Source organism: Miniopterus natalensis, chromosome 15 (assembly GCF_054644295.1).
Source record: "Miniopterus natalensis isolate mMinNat1 chromosome 15, mMinNat1.hap1, whole genome shotgun sequence".
In the NCBI taxonomy this organism is placed as follows: domain Eukaryota; kingdom Metazoa; phylum Chordata; class Mammalia; order Chiroptera; family Miniopteridae; genus Miniopterus; species Miniopterus natalensis.
The window spans coordinates 170,533-195,717 of NC_142095.1; the positions used below are offsets into that span (position 1 = coordinate 170,533).

Sequence of the window (25,185 nt, forward strand, 5' to 3'; positions counted from 1 at the left end):
TTTACCTTTCTGCCTCTGCGGTTCCTCAAGCTGATGGACCTAATCCTCTCTGTAGTGGATCCTAATCTCTCAAAGCTCATTTCTCACCCGACCAGACTAATGTGGCTGCACCCTAGGCCCCCAGCGGGATGTGGGGGAGGCCAGGAGCACTGGCACCCGGGTACGTGACTCTGGGTGGCGCTAAAAGGCCTCTGGCAAGGTGAGCGAGTCCTTCTGTCCCCAACATCCGCCTACCTCTGGGGACAGAGCCCGCCTGGGCCTGCACACCATAGTGTAAATTAACTTGATCTACATGGAACACCCAGACGGGAGTGAATGAATCCTGCATCGCGACGCATTTCACAGCACAAGCATGTCATTAACCATCACCCAGCCCGGGGATAAAGCGGAACCCACACCAGAGACCCGTCACCACCCTGACATCCAATACGCAGGACTCTGCTTGCAAACCCAGAGGAAGCGAGGCTCGGGCAGACTCCACGCTTTCACTGTATTTATTTTACTGTCTTCTCTTTACAGCCACGAATATGACTCATGGACGATCAGGACACACAGTTCCCTTTAATTCAGGTGACACAAAAGCACACTGCTGTAAGAAACACGTTAGCATTTGGCAGAGTAGGTGGGGAACACATGCAGAACTGAGCAGGAGGTGGGAGTGACCAGTCTGAGAAACACTCAGTTACGCTTGCTGGTCAGTGTGAGATGCCAGATCTGACTCCCAAGGAGCCCTCTTCCGGGCCCAGGATGTCAGCGCTCGCCTCTCGGGCTAATCCCGACACCACCTGTGGCCCCCGGAGATGACAGGGTGCTGTCCCTATTGTCCTGGCTGGTGCGTCTCACACCATGCTGCTAACCAACACTGGGTTCCCTGCCCAGGTCTTCTTAAACCCCTACAACTTCATGTTTTAAAATATAATTTAGAACTGGGATCGATTATACCAAAAGGCCAGAAACAGCTCAAGTTGGATGCCTTCAATGCTCTAATTATGGCAAAAAACAACAAACACTTCCACGGACTTGACTTTCAAACAAACTGAAGGAGGAAAGGAAACTTCCTCCCTTGCTCTCTCTGATCAGAGCCCCCTGATGTTCTGTTAAATGCAGTGACCTCAGCAGACGACACCGTAGTTTACTTAATGTATCAAACAAATTAACCCAAACTCCCTGTGAACAGGCCTCACGAGTAGTTAAGTCCCTTGTCAAACACAGGCCGCCTCCCCCACCTCAGACACCACCGGGCTTCTCCTTTCATTTGTTACCAAGCAGAAACCAAGGTCACGAAACACTACATTCCAAACAGCTGGAAACCCCCGCCCTGGTCTCGGGTCGCCAACGAGGGAGCGTGCACAGTGAGCGCAACATCCGCGAGTTACTGGTGTGACGTCCCCACAGGTACTCGCTCAGCCTCATGCATGCACCTGTTCACACGGAGTCACACGTACACCTATTTTTGTTGCTGTGAACCCTCACCTGAGGATATTTTTTTTCACTGATTTTGCGAGAGAGGGGGAGGGAGGGAGAGAGAAACATGGATGTGAGAGAAACACACTGGTTGCCGGGAATCGAACCCTCCACCCTTCGGTTTGGGGACCGACACTCTAACCCCTGAGCCACACCAGCAGGGCCACGTATAGGTATTTTATTTTGTTTTTTCCACTAGTTCTTAACTAAGCAATCTAAAAAGTCTCATTTGTCAAAACACAGTAGTTAAAGGACCATAGTAGTAAGAGTTAACGTGTGGTTGGCGCTTGAATAACATGCCAACACTGAAGTTAAGGGTTAAGGGAGCGTCCCTGAAAACGATGGCACCCAACTCGGCGTTTACTGTCCTACCCGTGTGACCGCGTTTCCTTGGCTGCTTCCTACATGGAAGGGACTGTCCTCAGGCACCAAGACTGGTGCAAAAATGACCACTTCAGCTCTGTCACCGTCACGGCCAGGCCCTTAGAAGGAAACGGGAAGCTGTCCTCTCTCCTCGAGCCTCTCTCAGCACCGGACGCGGTCAGCATTCTGCACACTGTCCAGGGAACGTGACTTTCCCGGAACACGCCAAACATGCGCAGGGGCATCGCCTTTGCCAGGAGAAGACGCCACCAGCTGCAGGCTCATTTGCGGAACAGACACAGGGTGGAACCCTCTGCTGAGAGGAGCCGGGCGCTCCCATCCCTTGGCAACGGAGCTGCACTCACCTTGTGAACAAGGCTCAGAAATGCCTTCTTCTCAAAAACAAGGCAGCACACACATGGACTCTCGCACAAACAAACTCCGAGCAGCAAGTGCAGAAGGGACCCAAATCCTGGCATAAAGAGCCCCAAGTTTAAGGACCCTCAAAAATCACAGTGTGTGACAATGTGATGGTGTCCCTGACACAAAACCCAGCCTCCTCTTAATACCTAAGTGAGGATGAGCCACCCAGGGCCACTGTCCCCCACTGGGGTGTGGCCAAAGGAGAAGGAAGAGCAAGACCCTGTCCCATCCCCACATGGTCCTCACGCTGGCTCGGGTCACCGGTCGGCCCAAGCTTTGGAAATGGGCCGAAAAAACACCTGAGAAACACAGACGCCAAGCAAATATGTGCAGAGCAGAACACCCAGGAGCCTGAGCTGTTTCCCGGTTTCCCATTTAATGTAGAAGCTCCTTGAGGGTCCAACGCACACCCTGGGCCCCATGTTTCGTCTTTCCGCACAGGAGCCCACAAATGTAGCTCATGTACTCACCCCCTGACAGAGCATCGGAACGGTAAAAAACACCCGCAAAAATAGTCATTTGTCTCAAACTCGGCAACAAGAGCCCAAACTAGGAGGCAGGAGGGGTTCGCTCCCCTCATCAGTGCAGATGCCCCAGGGACACCATGACTATTAGAGAGGATTGTGCAGGCCCAGAGGTCCCCTCACCCTCGTAGGTGCACGGGCCTGCCCCATGGTAAATGGAGAGTGAAGACCTGAGGCTGCAAAGTCAGGGACGGTGAGCGACCGTCCTGAACACCAGTCTCAGGCTGCAAGTCGCTGAACAACCAGCCTATACAACCCACAACAGGCAGCGAAGACAAACACATGAGAGAAAGAGGTGCCCGGAACCACCGTGCTGTGAGCCCCGGGACCTCAGGATAACTCATGCTGACACAGGTGCCGAGGGCCCCCACAAAGAGCTCCAAACGCGCCCACGGCCACGAGCAGAGAACCACACGCCGACCACACCGCTGGCGGTCGGCTTCTGAGTCACACACACAAAAACCTAGACCGCACAGCCGCCATCCTCCTGGTCCACACAACTGGACAGTGGCGCCTGCCGCCCAGCCACCTGCAAGGCCCCAGAACCAGTCGCCGAGCAGACAAGACGGGCGGGATCAGCCATGAAACCACTGGCCCGTGTCCACGCACCTCCACGATCCGGTCGTGAATCTGCAGGCCTCCGTCCTTGGCTGCGGGCCCGCTGTCCACTATTCTGGATACAAAGATTCCTTCACTGGACGAGCCGTCCTGGTTGTCCTGTGATTAAAAACACACACGTGTGAGTGCCGGGTGCCGAGCTGGTCACGAAGCACAGCTCACACTCAGCAAAGCCCAAGTGGCAACGCAGTGAAAGTGGTCCGTTCCCCCGGTTCCTGTTTTATACTGAAATGAACACAATGGTAAAATAATTCAAACCACACAGAGGGGACAGAGAGGGCCCCGCCACCTCCCCCCAAGCAGCCTCCATCTGCCTTCACGGTCCTTCCGCCATCGGGCAACCTGCCCCCCCACACCGGTACCTGCCCCTCTGTCCACCCCCACACTGCCGCCTTCACCTAACTTTAAAAACCGTGGAGGTTTTAAACAGTCCCACCTTCGACCGGACTCCCTACGTAGCGAAGCAGCACCCAACACGGAGATGTGAGCACTGCTCCAGGGGAGGCTGCCGGACAGGCTGTGCTAACACCTTCCTGCAGCAAGCTTTTTAATTGATTTTTAAAATCCTCACCCGAAGATATGTTTATTGATTTTTAGAGAGAGGAAGGGACAGAGAGAGAAACATCAATGCAAGAGAGAAACTCCCTGACCGGGAATCGAACCTGCAACCTGGGTGTGTGCCCTGACCAGCAATTGACCCCACAACCTTTCGGTGCCCAGGAGACTCCAACCAACTGAGCCGGGCTTCCTCCTGCATTTTGAAATACCTTTGCTAGTATTTATGTGGGGCAAACCCTCAGCAATGGAAGCGTGGGGGCAAAGGGCACCCGCATCTGATCACTTTTGCCAAATGACTCCTCAGAGTTTGCACGGATGCCTCACAGATAGCGTTTCCCAGTCCTCACCAGCCAAGAGCTCTCAGTGACACTGAACCACTTTTAAATTATCTTAATAATGCTTTTAATTAATTTAGTAACACGTAGTAGCTTTTTAATATCTAATAATCGGACCGTGAAAGTAGGGGTTTTACTTTTGCTCTGGTTTGCATCAGAAGGCCCATCACGCCTCCCCAATCCTACTAACTTCTGATCTGCAGTCTCCTCGAATCCCTGTGGGTCTTCAAGTCCGGACGGAAACTTTACAGGAGAGGAGAGAGCTCCCTGCTCACTCTCCTTCCTTTGTTCAGAATCAAAACGTTCTCACAAGCTCATAAAATGCGTCCTCACAGCTTGTTCACAACCGACTTTTCAAGCAGCACCGAGAAGGATCCTCCCCAGGCCTGTGCACCGAGCCCCAGCGATTTATAAATTAAACACCCGGCTCGTGTGGTTTCCAAACAAAACCATCTGAGGGAGAGTTCAGGCTGTTCCACAGAGACTCCCCGTCCCCAGCACCGGAGACGCTCTGCCGGGATGCCGCGGACCTACCTCAGCCCTAATCACTCCGCATGCAAACACAAAACTCCGTTTGTTAAAAAATAACTATGAAAATGCAACATTTTCCTCTTTAAACAGCACTGAAGCCTCTGTGTTCCTACAGGGGAGTGGGACTCTGGACGAGGCTCAGTGACAGGTTCAAGTGCAACAGCGGAAACTAAGGGGGCAACACACAGCCCCCGGCCCCTCCCGCAAAGACACAGGTTTATAACTATGATGCAAAGAAACCAAAATCACAGCCGAAAATGAGCACGTGTTTTTCCCAACATTTATCCCACAGGACTAACTGCCATCTGGACTCTCTCAGGCTCTCCCAAGAGGGAAGGGTCAGCGTGAGGGTGGTCCCGGCTGGGTCAGCCGTCCCCTGACCTCCTGCCTGGCCCCCCTGCACAGGGCCGACTGTACTTTCACCTTCACCTGGGCTCCACAGGCCTCTTGCCTCTCTCACAGCCGCCTCACCTGTGCACCTGTTTGTGCAGCTTCCTACGCACACATCTCAGGTGTAACTAAAAGCGGGCGACAGCTCCTTGTACGGAGCACATGCCAGGTACCAGGTCCGCAGTGAGCTCCAGGTCCACCATTTAATGCTCACGATAACCACAGGGGGTAAGTATTATTATTCGTTTAGCAGATGAAAAACCGGAGACAGGGAGGATAAGTAACTTACCCAAGGTCACGCAGCTAAAACATCGGTCAGTTTCAAACTAAGGACAGGTTGTCCTCACACGGGCTCCAAGTGCAATACTGTCTCCCACTGAGAAACATCTAAAAACCATACACGAATTCAGAAGAGCAACATTCCAGGCGATGGAATGTTCCAGCAGAGGAAGGAGAGCCTCGCGGGCCACAGAGGATTTATAGGCGAGCCTGCGCTCCCTACGAGGTGATGTCAACACAGCAATGAAAGAGATCTGTGTTTACTCTGATTTAACTGCTCCGCATTTCTTGGCTGGAAGGCAGAGGGAGATAGGGATGGGTTTTGGCTTTGGTTCATTTTGCAGGAAACTGCATCCAACACAAGTAATTTTTCTCTAGGGGCATCGGAAAGTTCTGGCAAAAACCCGAGAGAACAGGCAACGGCAAACAGCACAGTTTAGGTTCAATCAAAACCGTGTAGAGGGTGAGACCAGAAACACAACCTACGGAAAACACAAAACTCAAAGAAAGCAATCAAGTCCACGCCGATAGCTAGATTTTTCTCTTAAAAGACATCTTAGCCTGTGTTTGGCTACTCCCCCGGCACATTTAAAGTCACCTATCAAGGTGAGCGGACAAGGTTTGGGGTGTGTTTTGCTCTGCTGGCATTTGCTCACTCTGTGTCTGTCACATTGTGGTGACTCAGTATTTCACACACTTCACGATTACTGCATGTGTTACGCTGATCTGCAATCAGTCGTCTTTGATGTTTCTATTGTAATTATTTTGGGGAACCACAAACCATGCCCCCCAAAAATCAGTGAACTTAACTGATAAATGTTGTGTGTGTTCCGACTGCTCCACTAACAAAAGGGCCTCGTGTTGGAAGGCGCTGCCATCTAGGACTTTCACAGCCAGAGGGGAGTCGTCAGTGCCCGGGTGCAAAGCCTCAAGGACAGGCTGCCTCTCTTGTGAGCAGCTCATGCGGCTGTGGCTTCAAGTTGAAGCCAGTGCTCATTCACCGTCTGAAATCCCACGGCCCTTAAGAACATGCTCAATCTACTCTGCCCGTGTCTATAAATGTACAGCCAAGCCTGTACACAGTTTATAAATGAGGAAACAGTCAGCAAAAGAAACAAGCGAGAGATGACACACATTCAGGGAATCCCACCTGGAGCTGAGACCCCGACACCCGCTTTGCCACCTCTCCCCGGAGCCCGGCACAGACACATCCCAGAAGTTAACCTGACAGGTGGGAAGTCAGCCCTTCTCTCTGGACGAGGGGCTAGGATGGGTGGGTGGACCAGGAGCCGCAGTGGGAAGAGAGGCAAAGCTCACAAACCCACAGCGCGGACCTGTCCCTGATGCACAGTGATGACAGGAGCCCACACTCCAGCTCAATGCCACCTGCATGCACCGCCCACCATGCTGGTTAGTTCGAATACCCCACATGCAGGCGCCACGCTGAATCTGGGCAGCGTGCAGGAGCTGCCATATTACCAGGATGACACCACTGTAGGAAACAACCAAAGAGTCCCCAAGGGTGAGGACTCGACATAAACAACGAAGTCTCCAGTTACAGCAACGAAGAAAGTGATCGCGGGTCTGGCCCCCACTCCCCAGGCCGGCCCCTCTTCCAGCCACACCAGGGAGGGAAACCCACTTAGCAATGAACATACCGCACATGGCCGGCCACCGATGATGTTGAAGCCAAGAGAGCCAGCATCACGGTGCAGGACCAGGGTCAGGCTTTTGGTCTCTTCGCCCTGGAGGAAACAAATGAGGTCAAGTTTATTCACAGACAGAAAACAGGAGGCAGGAATTCTCTTCTACCTAAGGGGACTCATGGATCACCCAGCTGATCATTAAAAAGGCTCTGCCTCTTGGGGAGTTTAACCAAGGGAACTGCAGGGTCCAAGCTGACGTTCTGCCCTGTGATTAGGTTACAAGCACTTCCAGACACCTGTGGCCCTGGAGTGACCATGGGAGACCCTGGGAGATGTCCAGATGCCTGGAGAGCGCCTTCCACCCAGACTCTAGCCTGCAAGTGCGTCTTCCCATGACATGCCCGAGGTACGAGGGCTGTCAACACACCTGTCTGTCTGCTTCCCAACCCAGCATCCCAGTTATGTCGTGAAAGGTGCTAATGACAACCCTCCCAGACATCTGTCAACAGTCATCTGTGCTGGGGAGATGTCTGGGATAGCATAAGAAAAGCCAGTGCAAAGCTGGAGGGGAAGCTGAGGAATCCTGCATCTACTGAAAGGGGCAGGTGTTGTCACAGGTAACAGTGGCTTCCACAGGAGATGCAGCGTGGTTTAACTGGAAACACTCTGTTTAACGTGGGTGGGTCAACACGAACCCTCACACCAAACAGGCAGAATCCCCCAGGGCAGGTCTCATGGGCCACGTTCACGTCCCAGGGACGGAGCAGACAGGGCTACTGAGCAAACTCCTCGAGTAACAAGCCAATGAACACGAACAGACTAACCTGTGTGCGAACAGGCTGGAGCCAAACGCAGACACACACGCACAGAAAAGAAAAATGGGCCTCAATGTGCAGAATTATCTCCAAGCTTAAAGTTCTCAGTAACCACAGCTGTTTCTCAGTTATTATAAGCAGAATTCAAATATTTTCAAAAGTTTCATTTGAGCCTAAGCGTCAATCATTATAATGCTGTAAAAACAAAAATGATGATTTATCACTAGAAAAAATCAGTTTCTGATGAAAAGACTAGGCTTCCTATAAGAGCAACATAAAATGCTCATTCCTAGGGTCACTTCCTCGACATTAGAGTATTTAATATAAAAGTTCTCATCAACCTACCGCACTTAAAGCAGAGCCTCGGTCTGAGAACCTATCTACAGCCTTTGAAGTGTTTTCCCCGCCCAGTGCTGCTTGGAAGCACCTATCTCTGCTACAATCTTTGTAATTAATTTGAGTTACAAGTTAGCAGGCAACAACTTCGGGGCTGTAACAGACTAGAAGTTGGGCCTAACAGTTTAACAATGTAAAATATTGATTCGCAAACTGAAACAATTTATCTTTCTGCCTCAGAACGGAAACTCTTGGTAAGTCCATGTCTAGCTTGGCTACTTCAGAGTACTGAAAACCTTGGGAATTTGAACACGTTGTCTTATGCTTCTGGCTTTGGTAACTAGTAAATGCTGGAAACTGTGCAGTAAAAACGCAGCACATAGGAGAAGACACAATCACATCGCTAAAAACAGTTTCAAATCTGTGTGATAACCACCTATTCTTTTAAACAAATGAAAGAAAACTAAAGAGACCTTATTAAACTGCATTAACAATGATAACAGCCAGCATTTGCTGGCAGCTGACTACGTGCCAGAGATCATATTGCGTGTTCAGTGCTTTATTTAAAAACCTGGCCAATCTCCTCACCGGGCACTAATCTCATGCTATAGGTGGTGAGCCCCAGGGAGCGTGACGGAGAACCTGCCTCACGTCTGAGAGCCAGCAAGAGGGCCTGCGGACTTACGCCCACTCTCTCCAATTCTGGACCTCAGTCACCTTCTGCACAACTCCCTCTTCATGTGGGGTGTCGACAACTCAACCCTCCCCAGACGGTTCAATTGCTGGGGTTTCAAAACATTCCTTAAAGGGACTCATTACAGATGGTCTTACCCAGGAAACCAATGTCAGAACAAAATTTCCAATTGTTCGTTGAACTACTCATCTCCCAAAGACCCAACCTGAGGTCCCATGGACACCAAGCCTGGCGCCTGCCTCAGGGGCCTCACCTCTCTGAAGGGACAGGTGAGACACAACGTCCCTCAGCTGAACACCAGTTTGCAAAGGTTTGGGTACCATCGAGCTGACCGCCTACACTTCCTCGCCAGACGCCGTCACTGGAAAGAAGGGGTATTCTCGTTTTCAATGACACCCTGACCTCGTCGGCTGTCCAAGGGGGTGGACATTGGCCGTAGGTGCCACTGCCTATTTTAGGACTATTTGCAGTCGTGAGACAACACATGGAGAGAACAGAACAAGGGACGGGATGAGGTCTGCCTGGACCCAGCTCCTTTCTCTTCTCCAGCCCTCACCAAAGGCCTTCCCTTGGCTCCAACACCCTGAGCTTGAGTCTCATTTTCTCTCCCATTCCCCTCCCCCGAAACCACCTTAACTGCTTAAACGTCTGATTTCTCAGAAGAAACATGAACAGAGTTTAAACACTGGGCATCACATGGCATGTTTAACAAGTTAACACTGATCTCTGCTTAACCATTTAACCTGTTTCTGGGCTCAAAATGCTTCAGGAAAAAGGGTATTTAAATAATTTTTGGTCAGTTCCATCCACCCACTGATGAGATTTGGACAAATGCTCTGGCATCTTTCATCCAAAGGAAGATTAACCAACACTGGTCTATTTTAGGGTGTATCCGAACCCACGCTTCAACATTTCCTCTGTGGCCCGAGAAGGGAAACAAAGCGGGGGAAGAGCCCCCTTCACACAAACAGCGGAGGGACCAACACACAGGCTTTTGGGGCGGGAATGACATCCACGCTCCACACCAGAGGGTCCCAGGCTCAAGAATCCACACGCCTGCCCGAGGTCACACAGCTGCGCAGCGAGAGGCAGGATGGAACCAGGCCCACGGACGCCAAGGCCACGCCGCGTAGCTGCTGCTGAGTCCCTCTGCCTCAAAGGACTGAGACCTCCTGCTCCGGCGTCACGAAGGGTTAGGCGCCCGATCAGCTCTGCCATTAGAGTTCTAAGCAAGGCTCCTCTGGACTGTGCTCTCATCACGGCAGGGGCGGAGCGTGTCTTACGCTCCCGACAGGAACCCTGAGGCAGTGGCTAAGATCTTGGACCCACAGTCAAAGCCCAAGATCGGGTTCCTCGCCCACAGAATGGGGACAATGGCAGCTTCTCCCGTCCCAAGGTCGCTGCCCAGCACACGGCAGCATGTGGCCAGTGTGACTGCTCAGAACACAAGAGGGCACAGAGTGGCCCCGGGCGGAGACGGCCACAGCCGCTGGCTCACACAGGAGAGGAGGCGTGGACAGCGAGGAAGAAGCTGGGAGGGAGTCGCACAGGGACCGGGGACAGCCGAGACCCGGGGGCCTGCCCCGCCTCCTCCCACGTCAGTGGGTCTTGATGGTTGGGAAGAAAAGAAATAAATAAACAGAAAAACAGCAAAACAAGCATGGACGTGAGATGTCACCTCCTCGAGGGTCACCCTAGAGCTGTCCCATGTCTGTCACTCCTCCCAGGTGCCACGTGATCCCAGGAGCCAGAACCCAGGAGAGCAAGGGGCTCACGCCAAGAGCCTGGGGCTGGGCGGAGGAGACACCTGCCATTCCGGGGTCCGGGGACATCACCGTCTCCCTGGGAAGCAGGAGGCTGTAAGGATCCTCAGTGACCAGTGTCCCCGCCAGGACCCCGTCCAGGGTGCTCGGGCTCTCAGAACGGAGAAGGGCGGAGACGTTCGCCCGGGGGTGCAGAGAGCACGTCCACCAGGAAGTCCCAGCAGAAAAGGACACGCGGTGTGGGCCACACGGGGACTCACTGAGAAGGGGCCCCACATCGAAGCTGAAACTGCCCACAACACTCTCTGCCCAGCTTCCACCGCAGGGTCTAATTGGACAAGAATTTGGGGGTGGAAATAAAAGTCACAGGGACCAAGGAAAAACCAAATGTCCTTTGTCAAAAGACACCTTATGGTGGCTGGTTATTTTTTTCAAGTGCCCGAAAATGCAAACTGTCTTATGGGCAAAGTCCCTCCTCTCTGTCACTGTTCTTCACAACCTCCAGCTGGGCCACTTGGAAGCTCGCCATCTCCTAATCGGTGGGCAGTCCCCCGAGTCCATCGCCACCCCTCAATGGGGACTCTTCTAACATCCCCTCTCCGCCCAGGGATGGGTGTTCTGGTCGCTGCCGCTGTGGGGTTCACAGCCCAGAGCCGGCAGACTGGAGCGCCGCCCGCGGGTTCTGAGAACTATAATTGACTGACCGCTGGCCTGTGCCTCTGGGGGACACGACACCTCAGCCTCAGAACATGCAAAGCTCCCAGGGACCGCACAGCTGGGACCCAGCTCTGCTGCGGCTCGGTGACAAGAAAGCGCAGAAATGTGCAGGGTGGGGGCCGGGGGAGCAGAGCAGCTGCCAGACATTCTCTCCAAAGAAGTGGGGTCTCACACCCTACACAGGACACTCGTGTCCTCTGTCCTTCAAACCATTCTTAGCGGGACAGCGGCCACCCTGCCACCCAGCCTCCCGCTCCACAGGAAGAAATCTCGGAGGGAGAACAGACGAAGGAGCGCTCAGGCCTGAGACTGAGCCAGGGGACGATGCTTGGAATTGAATTCAAAGTGGATGAGAGTCAACAGAAGTGCTGGTGGCAGGTGTCCGTCCCCAAAGCCGGCGCGGAGAGGATGAGACGGGCACAGGGCACAGGGTCAAAGGGACAGAGACAGCTTTTCTGGAGACAAAATGCTCGTCTATGAGCCAGGCAGACTTTTGAAAAATAATGTGAGAGAATAAGGGAAGATTCTCGGTGCTTCCCTGGCCAAACACACACCCGTCTGCTGTTCTATTTAAACAGCTTGAGGAACCCGAACCTCTACATCTCTGGCCCAGGAGCCTGGCTGCAGGTCGCAGCTCTGGTCTCACGGGGAGCTCGTCTGCATTCCTGGTGAGTCCACGCGTCTGGTGACACGACCCCGAGACCCACAGGCATCGGCGGACGGCAGACAGGCGGGCTCAGTGCCTGGAGTTCAGGCCTCCGGGGACCCATCCTGAGCATTTTCTTCCGGCTGCCCGGCGGTGACAGGGCTTCTCACAGGACGGCAGGGGCTGGGCTGTGACCTCCCAGCTGTGATTCCAGGGGATAAGCATGTCACACGACAACCGTGACCTCACCTCCGTCACCAGCTTCCCCTCCTCACGTCTCAGCCCCGACCACAGGAGCTGACCTGATGCAGCAGCTGCCCCAGGGGTCGGTCAGGGGATGGATGGGAACCGGAGGATGGTCACTCGGGGGAAGCACCAGGCGCCTGCTCCTTCTCCACAAAAACCACTTTGAATCCTAACCTTTCCTCAGCTGTTTGTTTGGAAAAGACCTGAACACCTGCAGGCACCAGACACTTGGCAGAAGCTCAGCAACAGCTGGGTGAGTGTTCCTGGCACCTCGTGGGCATCATCACATCTAATCCCAACGCCACCCAGCAGCAGGCTCAGTATCGTCCCATTTTACAGATAAGGCAAGTAAGGCTCAGAGCAGCTCAGAGGATCCTCCCAAGGCAGGAGAGGCACAGGAACCCAATACCACAGACTCCGGGGTCTGGACAAAACCACGTGCAGCTCACTCAGGGCGCCCTGAGTCCCTGCTTAGACACAGGCCTGCATCCATCCCTGACCCACAACCCACAGAGGAGACAAGCAGGTCATCCAGAGACGGACACTAAGTGCAGGGGCAGGAGGGGGAGCCGGAGCTGGAGAGACTGTCCCAGGTAGAGACGAGCAGGTGGACGGCCCGGAGGGGCCGGGGGAGGCGCTCAGGGAAGCGGAGGAGGGAAGGGCAGGTGCACAGTGCGCTGGACCACACAGCCCCCGGGAGAACCTGGGAGGCCCAGCAGGGTCTGAGGAGGGAGAGTGAGCTCAGACCTACGATTCTGAGGGATCATCCCTGGTGCCAGGTAAGGAGCAAATCGAAGGGAAGCAAGAACTTAGCGGGAGGTGACGGGGAGGGAGACCAGGCCGGTATTTTCCCCAGGGGACACATGGCCGTGTCTGGAGGTGTCTGTGGCCCTCATGACTGGGGGTTGCTGCTGGCATCTCGTGGGCAGAGGTCAGGGATGCTGCTCAGCACCCTACAGTGCACTGAACATCCGCCCCGAACACACACACACAGAGCCCACGAGTGAACAGGGCTGAGCTGGAAACCCTGGTGTGGGAAAGGTGGTCATCATGGGGAGGAGAGCAGGGCACACCTTCAAGGCACGTGTAGGGGGTAAACGCAACAGGATTTCAGGACAAACTGGGGGGGGGGGGAGCAGAGCAGAGGGATCCAGGATGAGTCCCAAGTTCTCAACAGTTCCGAGGAAGTTATGCCCAAAGGCCCAAGACGCTCTGCTGTGGAATGTGTGTGTTCTTAGGATCAAACGGGTGAGTCAGGGTGGGAAACTAAGGCTGGGAGCAACACTATTTAACTCACTCAAGCCCACGTCACCGAGACTGTGGCTTCACGCCAGTTAAAGATGCCCCTCTAAGCCATCTGATGGACTGCATCCTGCTAGGTGGTCTGGAGTTTGGAACCTGCCCTGGGCTTCCTGGGAGCACTTAGGCAGGGCTGTGCATATGACAATCGGGAAAATAAATACTGTGCAGAGGAGCCCAGCATACAGGTGTCCATATCGAGCCTGACCTCTGTAAGTGTGGCAGGGGGAACAGCCTCACCTGGAGCTTGTCACAAGCGCAAACCTCACACCCCTGTGGATGGAACCTCGGAGTAAGACTCAGGAGTCTGTTTAACAAGCTCTCTGGGTGATTCTGATTGTGGGAAGTCCAAGAGGTGCTGCTCTAGCTCCACCTGAGAACAGCCAACCAACCTGGAGTACTGGGCGGCTAAGATGTGAAATGACGCCAGAGAGTTTTATGGGACAAGGGCCAGGCCTGGAGAGCTGGTACTGAAAAACCTGACCGTTTCCTGTCTACTTCAGCCTGTAGCAGAAATGGAAACATCATGACTTATAAAAAAATAAAACTCTTATGCATGAGTTTCCTCGGGACACCAACCCTCTGCCTCTTGGAAAATAAACAGTGTCCAGCGGAGGCAGAGGCCATCCAAAAAAATAAACAAGTTCTTAAACGGCATGTACGGGAACAGCAAGGGCCACGGAGGGTTAACCTGGGGCCAGAGGAGCTTCCCAAAGGCCTGGCTGAGGTCCCGGGCTGGGGCCAGAGAGGAACCAGCCCAGCTCTCCCCCAGCCATTCCTGGAGCTTGGCTGGCCCCGAGGAGCAGAGCAGCCAGGGCTCCAACTCCAGGGGACTCACTCTGTAAACTCAACAGGCAACATCTCAGCCCCAAGCTGAAGACTCTGGTTATCCTACGGCTCAGAGCTTCAAAAGCATTCAGTTTTCATTCAAGTATCGTAGTTTTGATTCTGAGAGAATTTACCCAAACACTCCAGAAGGAAAACAAAAAGGCAAGAAAAATAATAAACTATTCTAACAATGAATGGCGTGTCAACCCCAGGGAGTGAATGGCTTATTTATAAACAAGCATCACTTAAAACTACACAGCGAGTCCGGAAGACAGCACAGACTGCAAAAACCCAGGCTTGCTCCCCAGGCCGGCGCCTGCTCAGCCCAGCCCAGGCTCAGCCCTGCTGGGTGACTCGTGGTCTCTCCAGGCCTTTGTAGCCTGTGCGGTCCGGGGTGAGCTCCGGGCTGTAAATATTTGCCCTGCGCCCAGCACGGCCAGCTGCTCCGGCTGCAGCTGACAGTCAGGCAGGGGCCCGGGCGGAGGGGGGTTGGAAAACTTCCTGCCTGGCGTGTGGAGAGGGAAAGGGGCTGAGGGCCAGCAGGAGGAAAAGCAGATGCAGGCCTGGGGGCCCCGGGTAGAGTCTCTCTGAGCCTGCTTGCTCACCCCAACAGACTAGGCGGATAGCGCATGTAAAGTGTGGCCACAGCTGCTGGCACAGTAAACACTCAATACATGGCACTTATGGCTACAGACAGTGGCAACGCCACCGTGTTTAAGAGCTGGGGTTGGAGAGATAGGCGCCTGTGAGTTCAGAGCCCATCTGGCACCTAGAGGCTGTGACCCAAGCCCATGACTGCCCCTCACCTGGCCTCAGTTTCTCCATCAACAGAACAAGAAGCATCGCAGGCACCTGTTAGGTGGTCCAGGTATAGAAACCCAGGTAGAGAGACCGGTTACAGAAACTCACCAGGGCAGGAAGCCCGGATGCCCAGCAAGGGGCAAAACTGGGTAAACAAGAACCTTGTCCTCAGGGTAACTATCGTCCCCTAGCATATAGATGGTCAAGAGGTTTAGACCCCTGAGCATTTCCTCCCTAAAGATAACATCTAGGTCTCAGTTGCATTTCAGCTCCAGGCCAAGAAAAACAATAAAACTAGACCAGACGCACCATGGCTGCCTCAGGACCAGCTGCACTGACTAAGGACCCCCGGCCCCAGTGATGACCATCAGCGGAGGCCACGACCCAGAAAGAGCACCTGGAGAGCTGATGAATATTCTATTGAGACCCGCCCCTGAGACCTCCCCTAAGATTCCCACCTGCAATAAAGAGATCGATATGCTCAGGACAAAGGACCCAGTGCACACTCCCCACCAGGGGAGCACCCCAGCGCCACCTCCACCCCCCTTCTTCCCTCCGACGAGACCCCAGGAGACTTACAACCAGGGGAGCAGTGGGCAGCGGCAGCTCATCCCGGGCTTATCCCCTGAAACTGTCTGGAAGGCCCCCTTCTCCTGACTTCTCAGTGGGCAAAAGGAGCCCAGCCCGGGCTCTCCTGCTGCCTCCTGGATGCTCTCCCGTCTCACTGTCCCAAGTACATGTTTGCTGCCGTCAAGGACCAGTGCCCTTTGGCTCAGTGTGTGTAGCCCTTCCCTTTGGGTATCCCCCACCCCCTTTCCTTAAATAAATTCCATTTTCTGTATCCACGGTCTGACATGGCCGTTTAGCTGCCCAAGAACCACCAGCCTTAACCTTTCAGTGCCTTATTTGATTAGCAAGGAAGCAGCTGAGAAGTGCTCAGCACAGGGCCCCTCCGCGCCTTCAGAGGGGAGTGACTGCACCACCTCCCAGCAGGAGGGGAGGGCTCAGGGCCTTCAGATAACTGCAGGCAACAGTTGTCGAGCACTTACCCCCCCACCCGGCACAGCGCCAGGTCCTCCCACAGAGCACTCTCTCCCTGGAGGCTGACAACAGCCATGTTCCACTTAGGGGTAACTGGGGCACCTGGACCAAGCCAGGAGCTCACCTCGCTGGTCAGCAAAAAGCCCAGATCCTAAAACAGTTCAACTTCTCAGGACTCTGTCTCAATCGTTACTTTATACTTGGTGTCGGTTCCTTTAATTCCTTCTGGAATCCCCCGGTGACACCACAGAGGGTGCCCGGCTGGGTTTCATCCCCTGTCACATCTCTAGGGAGCAGCACAGACTTACAACTTTAGAGACCATTGGTCAGCAGCTCCCTCAAGGTCAGCAGCTGGCTGCCAGCAAAGTCCACGCCTGCATCCAGCCTTCCCAGAAGAGGCCTTTCTCTGGCTCCCTCCTTAAGGACTCTGTACTGGCCTGGGCCCCGAGGATGCCTGGATATAGCGCACCCTGTGTGCCAATATCGTACCCTGTGTGTAACTGGTGTGGGGACCACGATTCCCCACCGTAAAGGCAGTTAAGGCTTCCCCCAAATACTAGCTGGTCTGGGCTGCAAAAGTGGCTCCCTGCCCTGGCTGTGGGCTCCTTTCGGTCTTTCCAAGCCCCTGAAGCCGCTGTAACGTGTTTCACCCAGTGCGCCTGGTAATCTGTAGGGACCAGAGTTTCCCAGCTTGGGCGGACTCAGCGCCCCGCTCCCGGCGGGAGGAGGAGGGGGCCGCGGCGCTCCTGGGGAGCCATGGCGTCCCAGTACCCCGGGAGCGGGCCGGGAGCTGCCCTGGGCACCCGGCCTGGCAGGGACCGGGCGGCGCCTACCTTGCCCGCAGCCGGCGCGGCCACGCAGCGGCTGAGCGAGTCGAGGCGCGCGCTGTACTCGGTGAACTTCTTCTGGTAGCGAAGGGCGGTCATCTGCAGCTCCAGCTGCGCGGCGGCCAGCTGCGCCACCAGCGACTTCTCGCGCTTGCCCGCGCGCAGCGCCTCCTTCTTGAGCGCCTTGTGCAGCGCGGCGAGCCGGGCCTGCAGCGCCGCGTTGTGCGCCCGCAGGGCCCGGGCGCAGCAGTGGCCGCCCGCGCGCAGCTCCCCGCGCGTCAGGGGCAGCCCGCAGCCCTCCTGGCAGCGGCCCACGGGCCTCGCGTCGCACGCGTCCCGCATGTGCGCCTCCAGGTCGCGCCTCGGCAGCACCTGGGCGCACCCCGCGTGGCGGCAGCGCGCGGGCGCGAAGTCGCAGCGCTCCAGGTGCTCGGGCAGCTCCTGCAGCTTGACCACCCGGCCGCAGCCCCGCGCCGCGTGCGCGCACTTGATGTCCAGCTTCAGGATGAGGCGCTTGAGCGGCAGCACGTGGTTGAGCTCCTTGGCCGACAGGCGGCCGCGGCAGCGCGCGGGGCAGCTGCCCTCCTGCACCACCCAGGGCAGGACGCAGCCGGCGCAGAAGACGTGGCCGCACGGCGTGGTCAGCGGGTCCTCCAGCACCTTACGGCACAGGGCGCACTTCAGGTCGGGGTCCACCTCGCCGTCGAAGCGGTCCAGCTCGAAGCCCATGGTGCGGCCGGGCCGGGGTCGCCGCCGGGGAGCGGCGCCCGCCCGCCCAGCGAGGAGCGCAGACCGGCCGCGCGCGCGCTCTCGGCGGACTGAGCCCGACTCCGCCGGCTTCTCGGAAAGGGGCCCGAGCTCCTGCGCCGTATTTGCGCGAGCGCGAGCGCACACGCATCCCGCGGGGCCGCCGCTGCTCCGAGGCGGCGCGGGGAGGCCGAGGGGGCGGGGAGGCCGCGGCTCCGAGGGGCCGCGCCCCCGGGACGCAGCCCGCACCTTCCCCCGGGGGCTCTTCTCGCCCTCCCGCGCCGTTCGCCTCGGGGGCAAGTTCCAGCCGAGAGACGCTCGCGGCGTCCGGAGGCGAGGCCGCCGTCGCCCCGCCCGGCGCCGCGGAGCCCCTCCCGGGACCCCCGCCCCGCGCCGCCCGCCCCGCCCCGTCCCCGCCCCGCCCCTCCCCGCCGCCGGCCGCGGGCGGGAAAACCGCCGGGGCCGCTACGCCGGCACTTACGGTCGCTGCCGAATTCGTCCGGGACGGTGGGGAGCCCGGGCCCGGGCCGGCTCTGCGCCCGCGTGGGCGGCCGGGTCCCCCCCGGACACCTCCAGTGGGAGGCTCAGCCGGCGCCGGGCCCGACGGGGTCCTGCGGGGTCCCGGGGAGCAGGGCTCTCAGATTTCACGCGGGTGTGGATTCTGACCTGGCCGGTCTGGAGAATCGCCGGGTGACCAGCCTGCGGGTGACCAGCCTCCAGGGGACGGTCGCGGGTTCCGCTCAGATGGAAGCGGCCCCGTGAATCTGGGCCTTTGCGGCCGGAGGGTGAGCCTCGCGCGCGGCCCTCGGCAGCGCCCCTGAGCGCGGGAGGGAGGCCGCGGCCCCGCAGCGTCCCGGGCGCTGGGTGACTTCCCCCGAGGCGGAGACACGGTTCGCAGCCCGCCGCCCGCTCCCACCGAGGGCCCACGGTCCGCTCCCTCCCGCTGCTTCGGCGTCGCCCCCCGGCTGCGGGGCCCCCACCTCCGCTATTTAACTGCCTGCGCGAGCGGACGGGTCGCCTGGATGTCCCGAGGGCTCCTCGCTTGGGACTGGCCTTCGAGGAGCTGTCACTGGACAGTGCTCCCGGGTCGTGCCCGTGGCCGCGGCCGCCCGCGTGGGGCGCTTGCTCTCCGCGGCGCGACCGGCGCCCGTCTTGGACGTACCGGGGGAACCCACCGGCCTTTGCTCGGGGCGCACGTGCGGGGCCCCTCCCCCCGGCTGCTGAGCTGCGCCCAGGCACCCGGCTAATGGGCAAGAAGTGGGTTCTTTCCACAGGGGTGGGGGCCTGTCCCCGTCCCAGGGTGGGCTCGTGTCAACAGGGTGACAGTCTCCAACCAAACTGGTTCTGAGACGCGGGCTCGGCGGCCGGACACTGTGGACGGAGACTCGGAGACTCATGCTCGCTGGCGGCGGAGCTTCTCCCCAGCTGCCCCCAGCGGCTGGGGGGGCGGGGGGGGATGAGGGGGGCGGGGCGGGGGCAAGGGGGGCCGGGGGGGGGGGGGGGGCCAGGCCGATGGATGCCTGTCTGAGCCACTCCTCTCTGGTTAATTTTAGCTTCAGGAAAAAGCCCCTCCTAGAATGTCAGCGGGGCCGACCGTGCATGTTTAGTGGCTGAATTGAACAGATGGGGACTTGGAAACTAGGGGGGCCCTTCCGGGGGGAGTCTGCTCAGGGGAGTGTGAGTTGTCCCTCAGGATGAGAAGGAGCCCGGATGAGCAGCAGGACCTCCCAGGCAGAGGGGACAGGACTGCGGAGGCGCTGAGGGTTATTTAAGTTAGAGCAGGCCCAGAACTTAAAACAGGTGAGGAAGGGGAAACCGAGTCAGGTAAGGGCAGAGAAGTGGGCTGGAGCCAAACCCCAAACCCCTGGGGGCTCGCAGACACCAGATGAGGACTTCGAATGGATTGAGCTGGTGCTGGGGGCACAGCAGGGCTCTGGGCAGCCTCGGGCAGGGTTGATCAGGTCTAGTTCCATCCCAGAGTGGGGGTGCCGTGTGCACGTGGCACCTCCCCTGGGACAAGGTCGGGCTCCCTGTTCCTGCTCCGTGTAAGCTCTGCTCTAGAACCCTACTCCCAGGTTGACACCACTGGCACAAGAGGTCAGAATCACAGTGTGGCCTGTTTGGGGAACACACCAGCATTTATGACACAGTTCCCATAAAAAATCTATCCTGAGTTCTGAACAACCAGCTTCCATTGGAGCTGCCGGGTCACAATGTGGTCGTGATTTGGCAGATTTTCCACAAGACATCGCTTCACACCCGCTAGAGCAGCTAATGTCAGGAAACTTCTGGACAGTGAGAGGCAGGCAAGGACATGGAGACAGGGGAACCTTCCACATGGCTGGTGGGATGCAGACGGGGCAGCTTCTTGGCAAAACGGTCTGGCGGTTCCTCCGAATGTTCAACGTGGAGTGACAGTCTGGCCCAGCAATTCCGCCCCTTGCTATGCTCCCAGGAAAACTGAAAATGAACATTCAAGGCAGCGTGATCACGACAGACGCTGAGGCAACCTGCTGGGCCTGCTCAGCTCTCCTCTGGGTGGGCTCCCTTCCCAGGCCTCTGTGGTTCTCACACAGCCCCTGCTCACAAGCTCGCCAAAGCCCCCCAGAAAGAACACCCTTTTCCCAACAGCTCCAATAAATGTCAGGCACACCTGTCACCCTCCCAACCATCATCAGTACCCTCTGACTTGAGACAATCATCTGTGAAGGGAAAAAATACATGTAAGAAGTAGATACAATGCTCTGTTTAATAAACACATTCAAAATGACTTTTCTGCACAGACCCCCCCCCCCCCCACTTTAGCTAAATTGCAGGATGGCAGTTTCTAAAGTCTAATCAAACTTTTAACGTTTAAAGGAAGATGCCACATTGGACATTAACAGTGGACAGGCACTGAGCTCAGTTTACCCAAATTGTCACTGATCCAAACACATTTCTCACGTTTCTAAAACATCAGAGACCCTTGATTATCCCTAAGAAGGAAATAAAATAAGGAACTGACTTGAAGAGTGAAGACCCCCAACAACACCAACCCCGTCCCCCATCAAGCGTGGACAGCCACTCGTCCGTCCCAGACGTAGAAGGTAAAAAATCAAAACCAGCGGTTTCCATTCATAAATGAGAAACAGAATCCCAGCACTGGTTTCATTAATAAATCGAACATTTTTAATTTGGAAAGTCTGTTTTGCAACATTCAAGTTTCACTTTATAGCATGTTTCTTTTTTATTTTTATTTTTTCTTAATAAGCATGCTCTTTAAAATCCTTGCAGCTCAGGCCTGTGATCTAGAAACTCGTTAATTTTAATTTTTCTCCTGGCACCTTCACCACCCTCATTTACTCTGTCTGTAAAATTATGATAATAATAACCCGAGCTTACCTAACACACAGTAATAATTGCTAATTGACTAATTTTTATATGTAGAAACCCCCGAAGACTTCATGCAGGTGCTTCGTGGTACTATTTCAGGCTGCTGGGGAAGGTCCCTGTGTTTTCCTGTGTGACGTTGGACCCTCTGGTGCTGCCTCCAAGGTGGGACAGAATAAATCGTGTTCTCCAGGCTGGCTGGTGTGACAAGCAGACCCTGAGTGTGACATCACTGTCTTGTCACCTTGGGCCTCAGGTAGCCAGAGGTGAGCATACTGTTTCCCCCTTGGGCCCCTTCAGAGCACAGTGTATGGACCAGGGGCCACAACACACACAGGTCTGAGCTCTAACCCGTGGTTTCCCTAGTGCTCCTCCTCCCCGGGGCGTCAAACACACAATTCTTCTCATTTAAATACCATCTTGCATTAAAGAAGAGGCCCATTGTTTTGGGGTTTTTCTCCCCCTTCTATCCTTTTTATCATTTTATGACCAAAGAATAACTTTCTTTCTTCTGGGAGGGCTTTAGGCAAAACATTCTTGAGATGCCAGCCAACCAGGAAAAAGGTGACATCACCCTTCTCTGAAATCTTGGCCTGAAACTGGTTTTTGGTGAGTGGGCACTGGGTAAAGGGAGAGCTAAAACAAAACACTGAGGAAGACAGTCCTGCAATGGTTTGGAGCTTCTACTGTAACGTTTGTTCTATTTTGACAAACCAAAGTCTCCTGAACCTCTCAGGCTGTTTTCTACCCTGTGCCGGGACAGACGCGAAACATCTCACACAGCTGGCCCTGGGCTGCTTCTCACAGGGCGCAGCAATCATGGAAAAATCGTCAGCAACACTAACATTTTTCTGTGCAGGTCCAATGGAAAATGTGTCCAATTGCTGGCAGACTCACCCTGGCAAACGGCCACTGCATCCCGACAGACGGTGAGGGCGTCAGAAGTGGGATCCGACAGATGAAAGCGCCTGGAGGCCTGAGAGCCGGTTGTCCCGGCGGGAATCTCCACCGTAACCTGTAATTTACCTGTGGGCTGCGCGGGCTTAGAGATGAAGATAGAGCTGGAATCGAGGTCTCGCCCGGTTGGTTCTGTTCCAGGGCTACAAAAGCTCTGCTGGTTCTTTAACCTGTAGGAGGTGAGTGAAAATGTGGGCCAACCTGTAATCTGTATTTTTTTTTTCCAGTTTATATTTATTGTTGAAAGCATTACAGATGTCCCCTTTTTTTACCCCATTGACCCCCTCTTCCCCACTCCCCAGGCCTTCACCCCCTTCTCTGTGTCCGTGGGTTATGCATGTATGCATAAGTTCCTGGTTAATCTCTTCCTCTACCCCCTTCCCTCTGAGACCCCTCAGTCTGCTCCATGCTTCCACGTCTCTGGCTCTCTTTTGTTCGTTAGTTTATTTTATTCATTAGATTCCACATGTAAGTGAGATCATGTGATATTTGTCTTTCTCTGACTGGCTTTGTGCTTTGTTTTCTAGGCAACCATAGCCCACGGGCCTGTGGGGTCAACCCAGTTTGTAAATGGAATCGAAGTGAAGCCTAAGAACTGAACACACCCCAGGTGGGGGCAAAACTCAGGAGAGCCTGTCGGGAACGTGGAAGGAGGTCTCACATGTCACACGTCATTACTTGGGGGACTACGTTTTCTTCATGCACAAATGCCCCCCACGTGGACTTCTGGCCATTTATTTTTTGGTGGCGTTTGATAGAAATGTAATGAATTAAACAAATAATATATACATATAATTTAACAGTGGAAACGGCCCTGAGCCAACGAATACCACCGGTCTATGCACTAGAAACAATTTCATCACAGAAATAACATGTGTGATTGTCCATATCTAGCTTTGGCTAACTTTTCTGTAAAGAACCAGATGGTCAATATTTTCCGTCTGCTTTGAGGGCCAGGTCGTACCTGCCACGACTATTCAGCAGAAAACCTCCACAGACAACATGTAAACGAACAGCTGAGGCTGTTCCCAATAAAACTTGGTTGTCGGGAGGGCGGGATTTGGCCCACCACTGCCCCTGTTGTAAGTGGATACACTGCCTTTTTGGAAAAACAAAATCAGCTCAACTTGAGACCATGAATACCATCACAGGGACACAGAGTGACATGGGTTTTTCAGTAAACGGATGCTCAGTAAATGGCATACTTTGGACGAAGGGGACGTAGAGTGTTACAGGCTCGGAGTCAGGAACGCCCCCCTGCACTTCCTGGTTCCTGCTCAGGTTGGCCGCAGGACATTTGCAGGTCCCACTTTTCTCCTCCGTTTCTTTGTCTGTAGAAGGCAGATGTTAGTGCACATCCATCTGTGAAACAGGCTGCTGAGTGGGACAGCATTTCACTTGGACGCTGGGGCCTGGTGAGGGGCACGTCAGGCACAGGCGGAGCTGGGTACTGGGCTGCGTTCCCAGCCGCAAGGGGCCAGCGAGCTCATAGACTGGCACCGCTTTCCTCGGCTGTCACCTGAGGAGCATCAGCTTCCTCCCTGGACAGACGTAACTCAAACACAACTTACTAGACGTGGCCAGTGTTTCCAAGAGTTTACTCCCATCCCCTTCCCCTCAAAGGAGGCCAGACAGATGCTCGACAGGCCGGCGTGAGGACGGCAGACATGCTAATGACACTTCAGATCCGAAAGGTGTGGCGACGATTAAATTACTTCAAATTGATAACAGGGTAAGAGAACCAAGTGTTTACTTTGAAGGAGCATTAACTTCCCCCTCTGCCCTGGAGTCGTTGCCCCATGTCTTCTTGTCACACTCGGTTCTCCTGAGTGTCTGGTGGTCGGAGCCAGCTTGTCTTCTGTGGATTTTCTGCCTGGTTGGAAGCCCAGAGCCACCCAGTGACGTGTGCGGTTCACAAAGAGCTGTCCAGCCTGCAGCCTCGGGCTCGGCGCCGGCTGCCCGCCCTGCCCACGCATGTCCACGTACGAGCCAAACAGAGGTCGCGTTCTTAGAACGTGAGCATAGAAATCTCTCGGCACTAAAATGAACTCACCTACTTGCCATTCCCAAACCGCTGCATTTTAAAAGCCTGGGAATTCCCACGGAAATACCTGATCCTGAGGCACGAGAGTAGCAGCTACGATTGCTGAGGTCAGCGCCTGTCGTAAACTCTCCTCTCCAACGTGCACGTGTCCCTCAGTGGAGAATGGAGACCTGTGTGGAGTTAAGGTGCATGGCTGGCTTTACGCTTGTATGTGACAGGCAGGGCGGGGACAGTGGCTCGTACATGATCCCCAAGACTCCGTGGGCTGCCTCGGGGCTCCTGTGTCAATCGGACCGTGGCGTGTGGCCGTTCTGGGTCAGTGAGGTTGAGCACATGGGCACCTGGTCTCTTTCCCTTTCAGGTGCTTCTCCACATGACTCACGGGAGGGGAGAGCCCAGAGCAGGCTGTGTCTGACCACATGTGAGCCATAAAAAGATGTATTTTCAAGGGCCAGAGGTTAAATAAAGGCAAGAGGTTCACTGGCTTTACAGCCACGTAGTGGTTTCTCGTCTTCAGCGAGTCAAACCCGGGACGACACGGCCCAGTGCGCAGGGCGCCCGGGAAATGCAGGCTTTCACAGTCGCCCGAGCTCCTGGTAAAGCAGAAATGCCAGGCCTGGCTCGAAGCTCCTCACTCCCTCAGGAGCCTGAAAAGATTTGCAGTTTCAGTGAAGCCGTTTGTAAAACACACTCTGAAGTATTAGCTCTGGGTTCTGTTGTTGTAAATCCTCCCTCGAGGACATTTTTTCATTCATTTTTAGAGAGAGTGGGTGGGAGTGGGGGAGAGAAACATCGATGTGAGAGACACATTGATTGGTTGCCTCCTTCATGCACCCCGACCGAGCCGGGATCGAACCTGCAACCGAGGTACGTGCCTGGGATCGAACCCTGGAGCCTTCGGTGTGCAGGCCAGCGCTCCACCCA

The 25,185-nt window shown here is 55.4% G+C and overlaps 1 protein-coding gene and 1 long non-coding RNA gene across 4 annotated transcripts in view; one reads left to right on the forward strand and one right to left on the reverse strand.

Moving 5' to 3' along the window:
* Nucleotides 1–18,032, reverse strand: part of PDZRN3 (PDZ domain containing ring finger 3) — a 98,712-nt gene extending 80,680 nt beyond the window's left edge. Inside the window, exons 1-3 of one of the 2 annotated variants that reach the window (XM_087824675.1) lie at nt 17,151–18,030; nt 7,144–7,230; nt 3,384–3,491 (exon numbers count right to left, since the gene is read on the reverse strand). In XM_087824675.1, coding sequence (XP_087680801.1) covers nt 3,384–3,491; nt 7,144–7,230; nt 17,151–17,873 — 918 coding nt within the window. In that variant the 5' untranslated portion in view covers nt 17,874–18,030. Of the gene's footprint in view, nt 1–3,383; nt 3,492–7,143; nt 7,231–17,150 lie in introns of both variants that reach the window. The other variant, XM_087824676.1, reaches the window with a different exon arrangement.
* A 1,375-nt stretch (nt 18,033–19,407) lies between these two features.
* Nucleotides 19,408–23,012, forward strand: LOC107529145 (uncharacterized). Of its 2 annotated transcripts, none has more exons than XR_001602429.2 (5): nt 19,408–20,977; nt 21,318–21,526; nt 21,787–21,869; nt 22,120–22,396; nt 22,745–23,012. It is a non-coding gene; the product is annotated as an uncharacterized LOC107529145 (long non-coding RNA). The 2 variants fall into 2 exon arrangements; XR_001602428.2 differs by having other exon boundaries at nt 21,363–21,526.
* Nucleotides 23,013–25,185: the final 2,173 nt, after the last annotated feature.